The sequence below is a fragment of the Bombina bombina genome, chromosome 7 (genome assembly GCF_027579735.1).
Source record: "Bombina bombina isolate aBomBom1 chromosome 7, aBomBom1.pri, whole genome shotgun sequence".
NCBI classification, from domain to species: Eukaryota; Metazoa; Chordata; class Amphibia; order Anura; family Bombinatoridae; genus Bombina; species Bombina bombina.
This window is the reverse complement of record NC_069505.1, coordinates 619,249,654-619,269,354: the sequence shown is the minus strand read 5'-3', so window position 1 is coordinate 619,269,354 and position 19,701 is coordinate 619,249,654. Positions and strand designations below refer to the sequence as shown.

General features: G+C 36.1%; 1 protein-coding gene across 4 annotated transcripts in view; it reads right to left on the bottom strand.

Moving 5' to 3' along the window:
- LOC128635617 (zinc finger protein 862) overlaps positions 1-19,701 on the bottom strand; it is a 57,274-nt gene that overhangs the window by 12,923 nt on the left and 24,650 nt on the right. For 3 of the 4 annotated variants that reach the window (XM_053688681.1, XM_053688683.1, XM_053688682.1), the window contains exon 4: positions 7,568-7,694. In XM_053688681.1, the coding sequence (XP_053544656.1) occupies positions 7,568-7,694 (127 nt within the window). Of the gene's footprint in view, positions 1-7,567; positions 7,695-19,701 lie in introns of those variants that run through there. The other variant, XM_053688684.1, reaches the window with a different exon arrangement.

Below are 19,701 nucleotides of genomic sequence, written 5' to 3'. Positions count from 1 at the left end.
TTACCAAAAAGTTCATTGATTCCTCAGACAAGGGTAACTTTTCTGGGTTTCCAGATAGATTCAGTGTCCATGACTCTGTCTTTAACAGACAAGAGACGTCTAAAATTGATTTCAGCTTGTCGAAACCTTCAGTCACAATCATTCCCTTCGGTAGCCTTATGCATGGAAATTCTAGGTCTTATGACTGCTGCATCGGACGCGATCCCCTTTGCTCGTTTTCACATGCGACCTCTTCAGCTCTGCATGCTGAATCAATGGTGCAGGGATTACACAAAGATATCTCAATTAATATCTTTAAAACCGATTGTACGACACTCTCTAACGTGGTGGACAGATCACCATCGTTTAATTCAGGGGGCTTCTTTTGTGCTTCCGACCTGGACTGTAATTTCAACAGATGCAAGTCTCACAGGTTGGGGAGCTGTGTGGGGATCTCTGACGGCACAAGGAGTTTGGGAATCTCAGGAGGTGAGATTACCGATCAATATTTTGGAACTCCGTGCAATTTTCAGAGCTCTTCAGTCTTGGCCTCTTCTGAAGAGAGAATCGTTCATTTGTTTTCAGACAGACAATGTCACAACTGTGGCATACATCAATCATCAAGGAGGGACTCACAGTCCTCTGGCTATGAAAGAAGTATCTCGAATTCTGGTTTGGGCGGAATCCAGCTCCTGTCTAATCTCTGCGGTTCATATCCCAGGTATAGACAATTGGGAAGCGGATTATCTCAGTCGCCAAACGTTACATCCGGGCGAATGGTCTCTTCACCCAGAGGTATTTCTTCAGATTGTTCAAATGTGGGGACTTCCAGAAATAGATCTGATGGCCTCTCATCTAAACAAGAAACTTCCCAGGTATCTGTCCAGATCCAGGGATCCTTAAGCGGAAGCGGTGGATGCATTGTCACTTCCTTGGAAGTATCATCCTGCCTATATCTTTCCGCCTCTAGTTCTTCTTCCAAGAGTAATCTCCAAGATTCTGAAGGAATGCTCGTTTGTTCTGCTGGTAGCTCCGGCATGGCCTCACAGGTTTTGGTATGCGGATCTTGTCCGGATGGCCTCTTGCCATCCGTGGACTCTTCCGTTACGACCAGACCTTCTGTCGCAAGGTCCTTTTTTCCATCAGGATCTCAAATCCTTAAATTTAAAGGTATGGAGATTGAACGCTTGATTCTTAGTCAAAGAGGTTTCTCTGACTCTGTGATTAATACTATGTTACAGGCTCGTAAATCTGTATCCAGAGAGATATATTATAGAGTCTGGAAGACTTATATTTCTTGGTGTCTTTCTCATCATTTTTCTTGGCATTCTTTTAGAATTCCAAGAATTTTACAGTTTCTTCAGGATGGTTTAGATAAAGGTTTGTCCGCAAGTTCCTTGAAAGGACAAATCTCTGCTCTTTCTGTTCTTTTTCACAGAAAGATTGCTAATCTTCCTGATATTCATTGTTTTGTACAAGCTTTGGTTCGTATAAAACCTGTCATTAAGTCAATTTCTCCTCCTTGGAGTTTGAATTTGGTTCTAGGGGCTCTTCAAGCTCCTCCGTTTGAACCTATGCATTCATTGGACATTAAATTACTTTCTTGGAAAGTTTTGTTCCTTTTGGCAATCTCTTCTGCCAGAAGAGTTTCTGAATTATCTGCTCTTTCTTGTGAGTCTCCTTTTCTGATTTTTCATCAGGATAAGGCAGTGTTGCGAACTTCTTTTGAATTTTTACCTAAAGTTGTGAATTCCAACAACATTAGTAGAGAAATTGTGGTTCCTTCATTATGTCCTAATCCTAAGAATTCTAAGGAGAAATCGTTACATTCTTTGGATGTTGTTAGAGCTTTGAAATATTATGTTGAAGCTTCTAAGTCTTTCCGAAAGACTTCTAGTTTATTTGTTATCTTTTCCGGTTCTAGAAAAGGCCAGAAAGCTTCTGCCATTTCTTTGGCATCTTGGTTGAAATCTTTAATTCATCTTGCCTATGTTGAGTCGGGTAAAACTCCGCCTCAAAGGATTACAGCTCATTCTACTAGGTCAGTTTCTACTTCCTGGGCGTTTAGGAATGAAGCTTCGATTGATCAGATTTGCAAAGCAGCAACTTGGTCCTCTTTGCATACTTTTACTAAATTCTACCATTTTGATGTATTTTCTTCTTCTGAAGCAGTTTTTGGTAGAAAAGTACTTCAGGCAGCGGTTTCAGTTTGAATCTTCTGCTTATGTTTTTCATTAAACTTTATTTTGGGTGTGGATTATTTTCAGCAGGAATTGGCTGTCTTTATTTTATCCCTCCCTCTCTAGTGACTCTTGCGTGGAAAGATCCACATCTTGGGTAATCATTATCCCATACGTCACTAGCTCATGGACTCTTGCTAATTACATGAAAGAAAACATAATTTATGTAAGAACTTACCTGATAAATTCATTTCTTTCATATTAGCAAGAGTCCATGAGGCCCACCCTTTTTTGTGGTGGTTATGATTTTTGTATAAAGCACAATTATTCCAATTCCTTATTTTATATGCTTTCGCACTTTTTTATCACCCCACTTCTTGGCTATTCGTTAAACTGAATTGTGGGTGTGGTGAGGGGTGTATTTATAGGCATTTTGAGGTTTGGGAAACTTTGCCCCTCCTGGTAGGAATGTATATCCCATACGTCACTAGCTCATGGACTCTTGCTAATATGAAAGAAATGAATTTATCAGGTAAGTTCTTACATAAATTATGTTTTATATATGCACAGTATATATCAGTAACTAAGTGCCGCATTACATAAGGTCTGCACACACAATACATGTTTATATATGCACAGTATATATCAGTAATTATGTCACATTACATAAGGTCTGCACACACAATAAATGTTTATATATGTACAGTATATATCAGTAATTAAGTGCTGCATTACATAAGGTCTGCACACACAATAAATGTTTATATATGCACAGTATATATCAGTAATTATATGTCACATTACATAAGGTCTGCACACACAATAAATGTTTATATATGCACAGTATATATCAGTAATTATATGTCACATTACATAAGGTCTGTACACACAATAAATGTTTATATATGCACAGTATATATCAGCAATTATATGTCACATTACATAAGGTCTGCACACACAATAAATGTTTATATATGCACAGTATATATCAGTAATTAAGTGCCGCATTACATAAGGTCTGCACACACAATAAATGTTTATATATGCACAGTATATATCAGTAATTATATGTCACATTACATAAGGTCTGTACACACAATAAATGTTTATATATGCACAGTATATATCAGCAATTATATGTCACATTACATAAGGTCTGCACACACAATAAATGTTTATATATGCACAGTATATATCAGCAATTATATGTCACATTACATAAGGTCTGCACACACAATAAATGTTTATATATGCACAGTATATATCAGTAATTAAGTGCTACATTACATAAGGTCTGCACACACAATAAATGTTTATATATGCACAGTATATATCAGTAATTAAGTGCCGCATTACATAAGGTCTGCACACACAATAAATGTTTATATATGCACAGTATATATCAGTAATTAAGTGCCGCATTACAAAGGTCTGCACACACAAATGTTTATATATGCACAGTATATATAAGTAATTATATGTCACATTACATAAGGTCTGCACACAAAATACAGGTTTATATATGCACAGTATATATCAGTAATTAAGCACAACATTACAAAAGGTCTGCACACACAATAAATGTTTATATATGCACAGTATATATCAGTAATTAAGTGCTGCATTACATAAGGTCTGCGCACACAATAAATGTTTATATATGCACAGTATATATCAGTAATTATGTGCTACATTACATAAGGTCTGCACACACAATAAATGTTTATATATGCACAGTATATATAAGTAATTATATGTCACATTACATAAGGTCTGCACACACAGTAAATGTTTATATATGTACAGTATATATCAGTAATTATGTGCTACATTACATAAGGTCTGCACACACAATAAATGTTTATATATGCACAGTATATATCAGTAATTAAGTGCTGCATTACATAAGGTCTGCGCACACAATAAATGTTTATATATGCACAGTATATAATATATTAATTAAATACTGCATTACATAAGGTCTGCACACACAATAAATGTTTAAATATGCACAGTATATATCAGTAATTATGTGCTACATTACATAAGGTCTGCACACACAATAAATGTTTATATATGCACAGTATATATCAGTAATTATATGTCACATTACATAAGGTCTGCACACACAATAACTGTTTATATATGCACAGTATATATCAGTAATTAAGTGCTGCATTACATAAGGTCTGCACACACAAATGTTTATATATGCACAGTATATATCAGTAATTAAGTGCTGCATTACATAAGGTCTGCACACACAATACATGTCTATATATGCACAGTATATATATCAGCAATTAAGTGCCGCATTACGTAAGGTCTGCACACACAATACATGTCTATATATGCACAGTATATATCAGTAATTAAGTGCCGCATTACATAAGGTCTGCACACACAATAAATGTTTATATATGCACAGTATATATCAGCAATTAAGTGCCGAATTACATAAGGTCTGCACACACAATACATGTTTATATATGCACAGTATATATCAGTAATTACGTGCTACATTACATAAGGTCTGCACACACAATAAATGTTTTTATATGTACAGTATATATCAGTAATTAAGTGCTGCATTACATAAGGTCTGCACACACAATACACGTTTATATATGTACAGTATATATCAGTAATTAAGTGCTGCATTACATAAGGTCTGCACACACACAATACATGTTTATATATGCACAGTATATATCAGTAATTAAGTGCTACATTACATATGGTCTGCACACACGATAAATGTTTATATATGTACAGTATATATCAGTAATTAAGTGCTGCATTACATAAGGTCTGCACACACAATAAATGTTTATATATGCACAGTATATATCAGTAATTAAGTGCTACATTACATAAGGTCTGCACACACAATAAATGTTTATATATGCACAGTATATATCAGTAATTAAGTGCTGCATTACATAAGGTCTGCACACACAATACATGTCTATATATGCACAGTATATATCAGTAATTAAGTGCTGCATTACATAAGGTCTGCACACACAATACATGTTTATATATGCACAGTACATATCAGTAATTAAGTGCTACATTACAAAAGGTCTGCACACACAATAAATGTTTATATATGCACAGTATATATCAGTAACTATGTGTTACATTACATAAGGTCTGCACACACAAATGTTTATATATGCACAGTATATATATTAGTAATTAAGTGCTGCATTACATAAGGTCTGCATATACAGTACAATAAATGTTTATATATGCACAGTATATATATCAGTAATTAAGTGCTGCATTACGTAAGGTCTGCATATACAGTACAATAAATGTTTATATATGCACAGTATATATCAGTAATTAAGCACTGCATTACATAAGGTCTGCACATACAATAAATGTTTATATGTACAGTATATATCAGTAATTAAGTGCTGCATTACAATAGGTCTGCACACACAAATATTTATATATGCACAGTATATATCAGTAATTAAGTGCTGCATTACAAAAGGTCTGCACACACAAATGTTTATATATGCACAGTATATATCAGTAATTAAGTGCTGCATTACTTAAGGTCTGCACATACAATAAATGTTTATATATGCACAGTATATATCATTAATTAAGTGCTACATTACAAAAGGTCTGCACACACAAATGTTTATATATGCACAGTATATATCAGTAATTAAGTGCTGCATTACATAAGGTCTGCACATACAATAAATGTTTATATATGCACAGTATATATCAGTAATTAAGTGCTGCATTATAAAAGGTCTGCACACACAATAAATGTTTATATATGCACAGTATATATCAGTAATTATATGTCACATTACATAAGGTCTGCACACACAATAAATGTTTATATATGCACAGTATATATCAGAAATTATATGTCACATTACATAAGGTCTGCACACACAATAAATGTTTATATATGCACAGTATATATCAGTAATTAAGTGCTACATTACATAAGGTCTGCACATACAATAAATGTTTATATATGCACAGTATATATCAGTAATTAAGTGCTGCATTATAAAAGGTCTGCACACACAATAAATGTTTATATATGCTCAGTATATATCAGCAATTAAGTGCTGCATTACATAAGGTCTGCACATACAATAAATGTTTATATATGCACAGTATATATCAGTAATTAAGTGCTGCATTACATAAGGTCTGCACACACAATACATGTTTATATATGTACAGTATATATCAGTAATTAAGTGTCACATTACATAAGGTCTGCACACACAATAAATGTTTATATATGCACAGTATATATCAGTAATTAAGTGCTGCATTACATAAGGTCTGCACACACAATACATGTTTATATATGTACAGTATATATCAGTAATTAAGTGTCACATTACATAAGGTCTGCACACACAATACATGTTTATATATGCACAGTATATATCAGTAATTAAGTACTGCATTACATAAGGTCTGCACACACAATAAATGTTTATATATGCACATTATATATCAGTAATTAAGTGCTGCATTACATAAGGTCTGCACACACAATAAATGTTTATATATGCACAGTATATATCAGTAATTAAGTGCTGCATTACATAAGGTCTGCACACACAAATGTTTATATATGCACAGTATATATCAGTAATTAAGTGCTGCATTACATAAGGTCTGCACACACACATGTTTATATATGCACAGTATATATCAGTAATTAAGCACAACATTACAAAAGGTCTGCACACACAATAAATGTTTATATATGCACAGTATATATCAGTAATTAAGTGCTGCATTACATAAGGTCTGCACACACAAATGTTTATATATGCACAGTATATATCAGTAATTAAGTGCTACATTACATAAGGTCTGCGCACACAATAAATGTTTATATATGCACAGTATATATCAGTAATTATGTGCTGCATTACAAAAGGTCTGCGCACACAATAAATGTTTATTTATGCACAGTATATATCAGTAATTATATGTCACATTACATAAGGTCTGCACACACTATAAATGTTTATATATGCACAGTATATATCAGTAATTAAGTGCTGCATTACAAAAGGTCTGCGCACACAATAAATGTTTATATATGCACAGTATATATCAGTAATTAAGTGCTACATTACATAAGGTCTGCACACGCAATGTTTATATATGCACAGTATATATCAGTAATTAAGTGCTGCATTACAAAAGGTCTGCGCACACAATAAATGTTTATATATGCACAGTATATATTAGTAAATTAACTGTCACATTACAAAAGGTCTGCGCACACGTTTATTTATGCACATTATATATCAGTAATTAAGTGCCGCATTCTATACATAATAAGAATAGGAATTTCAGTAGAATGTACGTTTACTGTAAACTGTATAGAAAACAAGTCATACCCAGAGACCGGAGGTTCCAGTAATTCTCCATCATCACATCCATGTAAAGTTCCTTCTGTTCATCATCTAAACTGTCCCACTCCTCTTTAGAAAAATAAACTGCAATATCATCAAACTCGGTATCATCCTAAAATTGACAAAAAAAAGGATTCATCAACCAAATGTTCCTCTTTAATCCTAACGACCTTAAAAAGGGTCAGTAGAGGCCAAACAAAAGGTTCTCGATTCAGATAGAACTTGTGATTTTAAACAACTTTACAATTTCATTTTATGATCAATCTTGCTTTGTTCTTTTGGTATCCTTTGTTGAAAAGCATACGTATATAGACTAAAGGGCTGAGAGGTGGCTGAACATGTGTCTCTTGTTATTGGCTCACCAGATGCGCTCAGCTAGCTCCCAGCAGTGCATTGCTGCTCTTTCAACAAAGAATAACAAGAGAATAAAGCAAATGTTATAAAATAAGTAAATTGTAGGATGTTTAAATTGTATTATCTATCCGACTCCTGAAAGAAAATCATTTACCTTTATTTACTCAACTATAAAACATCATTGTCATGAATCACTAAAGGACCGGACCAACCAGCTTATTAATATGAGACCCGTGGGTTCTACACAAGCAGTGTATATAAACAGTATATTCATTAGTTGTGATATTCTGTACGTAGCCCACCCCCAGTCTCATTACACAAGCTGTTATATAAACAGTATATTCATTAGTTGTGTGATATTCTGTAGGTAGCCCACCCCCAGTCTCATTACACAAGCTGTTTATATAAACAGTATATTCATTAGCTGTGTGATATTCTGTAGGTAGCCCACCCCCAGTCTCATTACACAAGCTGTTTATATAAACAGTATATTCATTAGTTGTGTGATATTCTGTAGGTAGCCCACCCCCAGTCTCATTACACAAGCTGTTATATAAACAGTATACTCATTAGTTGTGTGATATTCTGTAGGTAGCCCACCCCCAGTCTCATTACACAAGCTGTTATATAAACAGTATATTCATTAGTTGTGTGATATTCTGTAGGTAGCCCACCCCCAGTCTTATTACACAAGCTGTTTATATAAACAGTATATTCATTAGCTGTGTGATATTCTGTAGGTAGCCCACCCCCAGTCTCATTACACAAGCTGTTATATAAACAGTATATTCATTAGTTGTGTGATATTCTGTAGGTAGCCCACCCCCAGTCTCATTACACAAGCTGTTATATAAACAGTATATTCATTAGTTGTGTGATATTCTGTAGGTAGCCCACCCCCCAGTCTCATTACACAAGCTGTTTATGTAAACAGTATATTCATTAGTTGTGTGATATTCTGTAGGTAGCCCACCCCCAGTCTCATTACACAAGCTGTTTATATAAACAGTATATTCATTAGTTGTGTGATATTCTGTAGGTAGCCCACCCCCAGTCTCATTACACAAGCTGTTTATATAAACAGTATATTCATTAGTTGTGTGATATTCTGTAGGTAGCCCACCCCCAGTCTCATTACACAAGCTGTTTATATAAACAGTATATTCATTAGTTGTGTGATATTCTGTAGGTAGCCCACCCCCAGTCTCATTACACAAGCTGTTATATAAACAGTATATTCATTAGTTGTGTGATATTCTGTAGGTAGCCCACCCCCAGTCTCATTACACAAGCTGTTATATAAACAGTATATTCATTAGTTGTGTGATATTCTGTAGGTAGCCCACCCCCAGTCTCATTACACAAGCTGTTATATAAACAGTATATTCATTAGTTGTGTGATATTCTGTAGGTAGCCCACCCCCAGTCTTATTACACAAGCTGTTTATATAAACAGTATATTCATTAGCTGTGTGATATTCTGTAGGTAGCCCACCCCCAGTCTCATTACACAAGCTGTTATATAAACAGTATATTCATTAGTTGTGTGATATTCTGTAGGTAGCCCACCCCCAGTCTCATTACACAAGCTGTTTATATAAACAGTATATTCATTAGTTGTGTGATATTCTGTAGGTAGCCCACCCCCAGTCTCATTACACAAGCTGTTATATAAACAGTATATTCATTAGCTGTGATATTCTGTAGGTAGCCCACCCCCAGTCTCATTACACAAGCTGTTATATAAACAGTATATTCATTAGCTGTGTGATATTCTGTAGGTAGCCCACCCCCAGTCTCATTACACAAGCTGTTATATAAACAGTATATTCATTAGCTGTGTGATATTCTGTAGGTAGCCCACCCCCAGTCTCATTACACAAGCTGTTTATATAAACAGTATATTCATTAGTTGTGTGATATTCTGTAGGTAGCCCACCCCCAGTCTTATTACACAATCTGTTATATAAACAGTATATTCATTAGTTGTGTGATTCTGTAGGTAGCCCACCCCCAGTCTCATTACACAAGCTGTTTATATAAACAGTATATTCATTAGTTGTGTGATTCTGTAGGTAGCCCACCCCCAGTCTCATTACACAAGCTGTTTATATAAACAGTATATTCATTAGCTGTGTGATATTCTGTAGGTAGCCCACCCCCAGTCTCATTACACAAGCTGTTTATATAAACAGTATATTCATTAGTTGTGTGATATTCTGTAGGTAGCCCACCCCCAGTCTCATTACACAAGCTGTTTATATAAACAGTATATTCATTAGTTGTGTGATATTCTGTAGGTAGCCCACCCCCAGTCTCATTACACAAGCTGTTATATAAACAGTATATTCATTAGTTGTGTGATATTCTGTAGGTAGCCCACCCCAGTCTCATTACACAAGCTGTTATATAAACAGTATATTCATTAGTTGTGATATTCTGTAGGTAGCCCACCCCCAGTCTCATTACACAAGCTGTTATATAAACAGTATATTCATTAGCTGTGTGATATTCTGTAGGTAGCCCACCCCCAGTCTCATTACACAAGCTGTTATATAAACAGTATATTCATTAGTTGTGTGATATTCTGTAGGTAGCCCACCCCCCAGTCTCATTACACAAGCTGTTTATATAAACAGTATATTCATTAGCTTGTGTGATATTCCTGTAGGTAGCCCACCCCCAGTCTCATTACACAAGCTGTTTTATAAACAGTATATATTCATTAGTTGTGTGATATTCTGTAGGTAGCCCACCCCCAGTCTCATTACACAAGCTGTTATATGAAACAGTATATTTCATTAGCTAGTGTGAGATTCTGTAGGTAGCCACCCCCAGTCTCATTACACAAGCTGTTTATATAAACAGTTTATTCAATTAGTTGTGGTGATATTCTGTAGGTACGCCCACCGCCAGTCTCATTACACAAGCTGTTATATAAACAGTATATTCATTAGTTGTGTGATAATCTGTAGGTAGCCACACCCCCAGTCTCATTACACATCTGTTACTATAAACAAGTATATTCATTAGTTGTGTGGCTATTCGTGTAGGTAGCCACCCCAGTCTCATTAACACAAGCTGTTATATAAACAGTATATTCATTAGCTATGGTGTGATATTCTGTAGGTAGCCCACCCCCCATGTCTCATTACACAAGCTGTTTATATAAACAGTATATTCATTAGTTGTGTGATATTCTGTAGGTAGCCCACCCCCAGTCTCATTACACAAGCTGTTTATATAAACAGTATATTCATTAGTTGTGTGATATTCTGTAGGTAGCCCACCCCCAGTCTCATTACACAAGCTGTTATATAAACAGTATATTCATTAGCTGTGTGATATTCTGTAGGTAGCCCACCCCCAGTCTCATTACACAAGCTGTTTATATAAACAGTATATTCATTAGTTGTGTGATATTCTGTAGGTAGCCCACCCCCAGTCTCATTACACAAGCTGTTATATAAACAGTATATTCATTAGTTGTGTGATATTCTGTAGGTAGCCCACCCCCAGTCTCATTACACAAGCTGTTATATAAACAGTATATTCATTAGTTGTGTGATATTCTGTAGGTAGCCCACCCCCAGTCTCATTACACAAGCTGTTATATAAACAGTATATTCATTAGTTGTGTGATATTCTGTAGGTAGCCCACCCCCAGTCTCATTACACAAGCTGTTATATAAACAGTATATTCATTAGTTGTGTGATATTCTGTAGGTAGCCCACCCCCAGTCTCATTACACAAGCTGTTATATAAACAGTATATTCATTAGTTGTGTGATATTCTGTAGGTAGCCCACCCCCAGTCTCATTACACAAGCTGTTATATAAACAGTATATTCATTAGTTGTGTGATATTCTGTAGGTAGCCCACCCCCAGTCTCATTACACAAGCTGTTTATATAAACAGTATATTCATTAGTTGTGTGATATTCTGTAGGTAGCCCACCCCCAGTCTCATTACACAAGCTGTTATATAAACAGTATATTCATTAGTTGTGTGATATTCTGTAGGTAGCCCACCCCCAGTCTCATTACACAAGCTGTTTATATAAACAGTATATTCATTAGTTGTGTGATATTCTGTAGGTAGCCCACCCCCAGTCTCATTACACAAGCTGTTATATAAACAGTATATTCATTAGTTGTGTGATATTCTGTAGGTAGCCCAACCCCAGTCTCATTACACAAGCTGTTTATATAAACAGTATATTCATTAGTTGTGTGATATTCTGTAGGTAGCCCACCCCCAGTCTCATTACACAAGCTGTTATATAAACAGTATATTCATTAGTTGTGTGATATTCTGTAGGTAGCCCACCCCCAGTCTCATTACACAAGCTGTTATATAAACAGTATATTCATTAGTTGTGTGATATTCTGTAGGTAGCCCACCCCCAGTCTCATTACACAAGCTGTTATATAACAGTATATTCATTAGTTGTGTGATATTCTGTAGGTAGCCCACCCCCAGTCTCATTACACAAGCTGTTATATAAACAGTATATTCATTAGTTGTGTGATATTCTGTAGGTAGCCCACCCCCAGTCTCATTACACAAGCTGTTATATAAACAGTATATTCATTAGTTGTGTGATATTCTGTAGGTAGCCCACCCCCAGTCTCATTACACAAGCTGTTATATAAACCAGTATATTCATTAGTTGTGTGATATTCTGTAGGTAGCCCACCCCCAGTCTCATTACACAAGCTGTTATATAAACAGTATATTCATTAGTTGTGTGATATTCTGTAGGTAGCCCACCCCCAGTCTCATTACACAAGCTGTTATATAAACAGTATATTCATTAGTTGTGTGATATTCTGTAGGTAGCCCACCCCCAGTCTCATTACACAAGCTGTTATATAAACAGTATATTCATTAGTTGTGTGATATTCTGTAGGTAGCCCACCCCCAGTCTCATTACACAAGCTGTTTATATAAACAGTATATTCATTAGTTGTGTGATATTCTGTAGGTAGCCCACCCCCAGTCTCATTACACAAGCTGTTATATAAACAGTATATTCATTAGTTGTGTGATATTCTGTAGGTAGCCCACCCCCAGTCTCATTACACAAGCTGTTTATATAAACAGTATATTCATTAGTTGTGTGATATTCTGTAGGTAGCCCACCCCCAGTCTCATTACACAAGCTGTTATATAAACAGTATATTCATTAGTTGTGTGATATTCTGTAGGTAGCCCACCCCCAGTCTCATTACACAAGCTGTTATATAAACAGTATATTCATTAGTTGTGTGATATTCTGTAGGTAGCCCACCCCCAGTCTCATTACACAAGCTGTTATATAAACAGTATATTCATTAGTTGTGTGATATTCTGTAGGTAGCCCACCCTCCAGTCTCATTACACAAGCTGTTATATAAACAGTATATTCATTAGTTGTGTGATATTCTGTAGGTAGCCCACCCCCCAGTCTCATTACACAAGCTGTTTATATAAACAGTATATTCATTAGTTGTGTGATATTCTGTAGGTAGCCCACCCCCAGTCTCATTACACAAGCTGTTATATAAACAGTATATTCATTAGTTGTGTGATATTCTGTAGGTAGCCCACCCCCAGTCTCATTACACAAGCTGTTTATATAAACAGTATATTCATTAGTTGTGTGATATTCTGTAGGTAGCCCACCCCCAGTCTCATTACACAAGCTGTTTATATAAACAGTATATTCATTAGTTGTGTGATATTCTGTAGGTAGCCCACCTCCAGTCTCATTACACAAGCTGTTTATATAAACAGTATATTCATTAGTTGTGTGATATTCTGTAGGTAGCCCACCCCCAGTCTCATTACACAAGCTGTTATATAAACAGTATATTCATTAGTTGTGTGATATTCTGTAGGTAGCCCACCCCCAGTCTCATTACACAAGCTGTTTATATAAACAGTATATTCATTAGTTGTGTGATATTCTGTAGGTAGCCCACCCCCAGTCTCATTACACAAGCTGTTTATATAAACAGTATATTCATTAGTTGTGTGATATTCTGTAGGTAGCCCACCCCCAGTCTCATTACACAAGCTGTTTATATAAACAGTATATTCATTAGTTGTGTGATATTCTGTAGGTAGCCCACCCCCAGTCTCATTACACAAGCTGTTTATATAAACAGTATATTCATTAGTTGTGTGATATTCTGTAGGTAGCCCACCCCCAGTCTCATTACACAAGCTGTTATATAAACAGTATATTCATTAGTTGTGTGATATTCTGTAGGTAGCCCACCCCCAGTCTCATTACACAAGCTGTTATATAAACAGTATATTCATTAGTTGTGTGATATTCTGTAGGTAGCCCACCCCCAGTCTCATTACACAAGCTGTTTATATAAACAGTATATTCATTAGTTTGTGTGATATTCTGTAGGTAGCCCACCCCCAGTCTCATTACACAAGCTGTTTATATAAACAGTATATTCATTAGTTGTGTGATATTCTGTAGGTAGCCCACCCCCAGTCTCATTACACAAGCTGTTATATAAACAGTATATTCATTAGTTGTGTGATATTCTGTAGGTAGCCCACCCCCAGTCTCATTACACAAGCTGTTTATATAAACAGTATATTCATTAGTTGTGTGATATTCTGTAGGTAGCCCACCCCCAGTCTCATTACACAAGCTGTTATATAAACAGTATATTCATTAGTTGTGTGATATTCTGTAGGTAGCCCACCCCCAGTCTCATTACACAAGCTGTTTATATAAACAGTATATTCATTAGTTGTGTGATATTCTGTAGGTAGCCCACCCCCAGTCTCATTACACAAGCTGTTTATATAAACAGTATATTCATTAGTTGTGTGATATTCTGTAGGTAGCCCACCCCCAGTCTCATTACACAAGCTGTTATATAAACAGTATATTCATTAGTTGTGTGATATTCTGTAGGTAGCCCACCCCCAGTCTCATTACACAAGCTGTTTATATAAACAGTATATTCATTAGTTGTGTGATATTCTGTAGGTAGCCCACCCCCAGTCTCATTACACAAGCTGTTATATAAACAGTATATTCATTAGTTGTGTGATATTCTGTAGGTAGCCCACCCCCAGTCTCATTACACAAGCTGTTATATAAACAGTATATTCATTAGTTGTGTGATATTCTGTAGGTAGCCCACCCCCAGTCTCATTACACAAGCTGTTTATATAAACAGTATATTCATTAGTTGTGTGATATTCTGTAGGTAGCCCACCCCCAGTCTCATTACACAAGCTGTTATATAAACAGTATATTCATTAGTTGTGTGATATTCTGTAGGTAGCCCACCCCCAGTCTCATTACACAAGCTGTTATATAAACAGTATATTCATTAGTTGTGTGATATTCTGTAGGTAGCCCACCCCCAGTCTCATTACACAAGCTGTTATATAAACAGTATATTCATTAGTTGTGTGATATTCTGTAGGTAGCCCACCCCCAGTCTCATTACACAAGCTGTTATATAAACAGTATAGTTCATTAGTTGTGTGATATTCTGTAGGTAGCCCACCCCCAGTCTCATTACACAAGCTGTTATATAAACAGTATATTCATTAGTTGTGTGATATTCTGTAGGTAGCCCACCCCCAGTCTCATTACACAAGCTGTTATATAAACAGTATATTCATTAGTTGTGTGATATTCTGTAGGTAGCCCACCCCCAGTCTCATTACACAAGCTGTTATATAAACAGTATATTCATTAGTTGTGTGATATTCTGTAGGTAGCCCACCCCCAGTCTCATTACACAAGCTGTTATATAAACAGTATATTCATTAGTTGTGTGATATTCTGTAGGTAGCCCACCCCCAGTCTCATTACACAAGCTGTTTATATAAACAGTATATTCATAGTTGTGTGATATTATGTAGGTAGCCCACCCCCAGTCTCATTACACAAGCTGTTATATAAACAGTATATTTCATTAGTTGTGATATTCTGTAGGTAGCCCACCCCCAGTCTCATTACACAAGCTGTTATATAAACAGTATATTCATTAGTTGTGTGATATTCTGTAGGTAGCCCACCCCCAGTCTCATTACACAAGCTGTTATATAAACAGTATATTCATTAGTTGTGTGATATTCTGTAGGTAGCCCACCCCAGTCTCATTACACAAGCTGTTTATATAAACAGTATATTCATTAGCTGTGTGATATTCTGTAGGTAGCCCACCCCCAGTCTCATTACACAAGCTGTTTATATAAACAGTATATTCATTAGTTGTGTGATATTCTGTAGGTAGCCCACCCCCAGTCTCATTACACAAGCTGTTTATATAAACAGTATATTCATTAGTTGTGTGATATTCTGTAGGTAGCCCACCCCCAGTCTCATTACACAAGCTGTTTATATAAACAGTATATTCATTAGTTGTGTGATATTCTGGTAGGTAGCCCACCCCCAGTCTCATTACACAAGCTGTTTATATAAACAGTATATTCATTAGTTGTGTGATATTCTGTAGGTAGCCCACCCCCAGTCTCATTACACAAGCTGTTTATATAAACAGTATATTCATTAGTTGTGTGATATTCTGTAGGTAGCCCACCCCCAGTCTCATTACACAAGCTGTTATATAAACAGTATATTCATTAGTTGTGTGATATTCTGTAGGTAGCCCACCCCCAGTCTCATTACACAAGCTGTTTATATAAACAGTATATTCATTGGTTGTGTGATATTCTGTAGGTAGCCCACCCCCAGTCTCATTACACAAGCTGTTATATAAACAGTATATTCATTAGTTGTGTGATATTCTGTAGGTAGCCCACCCCCAGTCTCATTACACAAGCTGTTATATAAACAGTATATTCATTAGTTGTGTGATATTCTGTAGGTAGCCCACCCCCAGTCTCATTACACAAGCTGTTTATATAAACAGTATATTCATTAGTTGTGTGATATTCTGTAGGTAGCCCACCCCCAGTCTCATTACACAAGCTGTTATATAAACAGTATATTCATTAGTTGTGTGATATTCTGTAGGTAGCCCACCCCCAGTCTCATTACACAAGCTGTTATATAAACAGTATAGTCATTAGTTGTGTGATATTCTGTAGGTAGCCCACCCCCAGTCTCATTACACAAGCTGTTTATATAAACAGTATATTCATTAGTTGTGTGATATTCTGTAGGTAGCCCACCCCCAGTCTCATTACACAAGCTGTTATATAAACAGTATATTCATTAGTTGTGTGATATTCTGTAGGTAGCCCACCCCCAGTCTCATTACACAAGCTGTTATATAAACAGTATATTCATTAGTTGTGTGATATTCTGTAGGTAGCCCACCCCCAGTCTCATTACACAAGCTGTTATATAAACAGTATATTCATTAGTTGTGTGATATTCTGTAGGTAGCCCACCCCCAGTCTCATTACACAAGCTGTTTATATAAACAGTATATTCATTAGTTGTGTGATATTCTGTAGGTAGCCCACCCCCAGTCTCATTACACAAGCTGTTATATAAACAGTATATTCATTAGTTGTGTGATATTCTGTAGGTAGCCCACCCCCAGTCTCATTACACAAGCTGTTTATATAAACAGTATATTCATTAGTTGTGTGATATTCTGTAGGTAGCCCACCCCCAGTCTCATTACACAAGCTGTTTATATAAACAGTATATTCATTAGTTGTGTGATATTCTGTAGGTAGCCCACCCCCAGTCTCATTACACAAGCTGTTTATATAAACAGTATATTCATTAGTTGTGTGATATTCTGTAGGTAGCCCACCTCCAGTCTCATTACACAAGCTGTTTATATAAACAGTATATTCATTAGTTGTGTGATATTCTGTAGGTAGCCCACCCCCAGTCTCATTACACAAGCTGTTATATAAACAGTATATTCATTAGTTGTGTGATATTCTGTAGGTAGCCCACCCCCCAGTCTCATTACACAAGCTGTTATATAAACAGTATATTCATTAGTTGTGTGATATTCTGTAGGTAGCCCACCCCCCCGGCTCATTAACACAAGCTGTTTATATAAACAGTATATTCATTAGTTGTGTGATATTCTGTAGGTAGCCCACCCCCAGTCTCATTACACAAGCTGTTATATAAACAGTATATTCATTAGTTGTGTGATATTCTGTAGGTAGCCCACCCCCAGTCTCATTACACAAGCTGTTTATATAAACAGTATATTCATTAGTTGTGTGATATTCTGTAGGTAGCCCACCCCCAGTCTCATTACACAAGCTGTTATATAAACAGTATATTCATTAGTTGTGTGATATTCTGTAGGTAGCCCACCCCCAGTCTCATTACACAAGCTGTTATATAAACAGTATATTCATTAGTTGTGTGATATTCTGTAGGTAGCCCACCCCCAGTCTCATTACACAAGCTGTTATATAAACAGTATATTCATTAGTTGTGTGATATTCTGTAGGTAGCCCACCCCCAGTCTCATTACACAAGCTGTTTATATAAACAGTATATTCATTAGTTGTGTGATATTCTGTAGGTAGCCCACCCCCAGTCTCATTACACAAGCTGTTATATAAACAGTATATTCATTAGTTGTGTGATATTCTGTAGGTAGCCCCACCCCCAGTCTCATTACACAAGCTGTTTATATAAACAGTATATTCATTAGTTGTGTGATATTCTGTAGGTAGCCCACCCCCAGTCTCATTACACAAGCTGTTATATAAACAGTATATTCATTAGTTGTGATATTCTGTAGGTAGCCCACCCCCAGTCTCATTACACAAGCTGTTATATAAACAGTATATTCATTAGTTGTGTGATATTCTGTAGGTAGCCCACCCCCAGTCTCATTACACAAGCTGTTTATATAAACAGTATATTCATTAGTTGTGTGATATTCTGTAGGTAGCCCACCCCCAGTCTCATTACACAAGCTGTTATATAAACAGTATATTCATTAGCTGTGTGATATTCTGTAGGTAGCCCACCCCCAGTCTCATTACACAAGCTGTTTATATAAACAGTATATTCATTAGCTGTGTGATATTCTGTAGGTAGCCCACCCCCAGTCTCATTACACAAGCTGTTTATATAAACAGTATATTCATTAGTTGTGTGATATTCTGTAGGTAGCCCACCCTCAGTCTCATTACACAAGCTGCTTATATAAACAGTATATTCATTAGTTGTGTGATATTCTGTAGGTAGCCCACCCCCAGTCTCATTACACAAGCTGTTATATAAACAGTATATTCATTAGTTGTGTGATATTCTGTAGGTAGCCCACCCCCAGTCTCATTACACAAGCTGTTATATAAACAGTATATTCATTAGTTGTGTGATATTCTGTACGTAGCCCACCCCCAGTCTCATTACACAAGCTGTTATATAAACAGTATATTCATTAGTAGTGATATTCTGTAGGTAGCCCACCCCCAGTCTCATTACACAAGCTGTTTATATAAACAGTATATTCATTAGTTGTGATATTCTGTAGGTAGCCCACCCCCAGTCTTATTACACAAGCTGTTATATAAACAGTATATTCATTAGTTGTGTGATATTCTGTAGGTAGCCCACCCCCAGTCTCATTACACAAGCTGTTTATATAAACAGTATATTCATTAGCTGTGTGATATTCTGTAGGTAGCCCACCCCCAGTCTCATTACACAAGCTGTTTATATAAACAGTATATTCATTAGTTGTGTGATATTCTGTAGGTAGCCCACCCCCAGTCTCATTACACAAGCTGTTATATAAACAGTATATTCATTAGTTGTGTGATATTCTGTAGG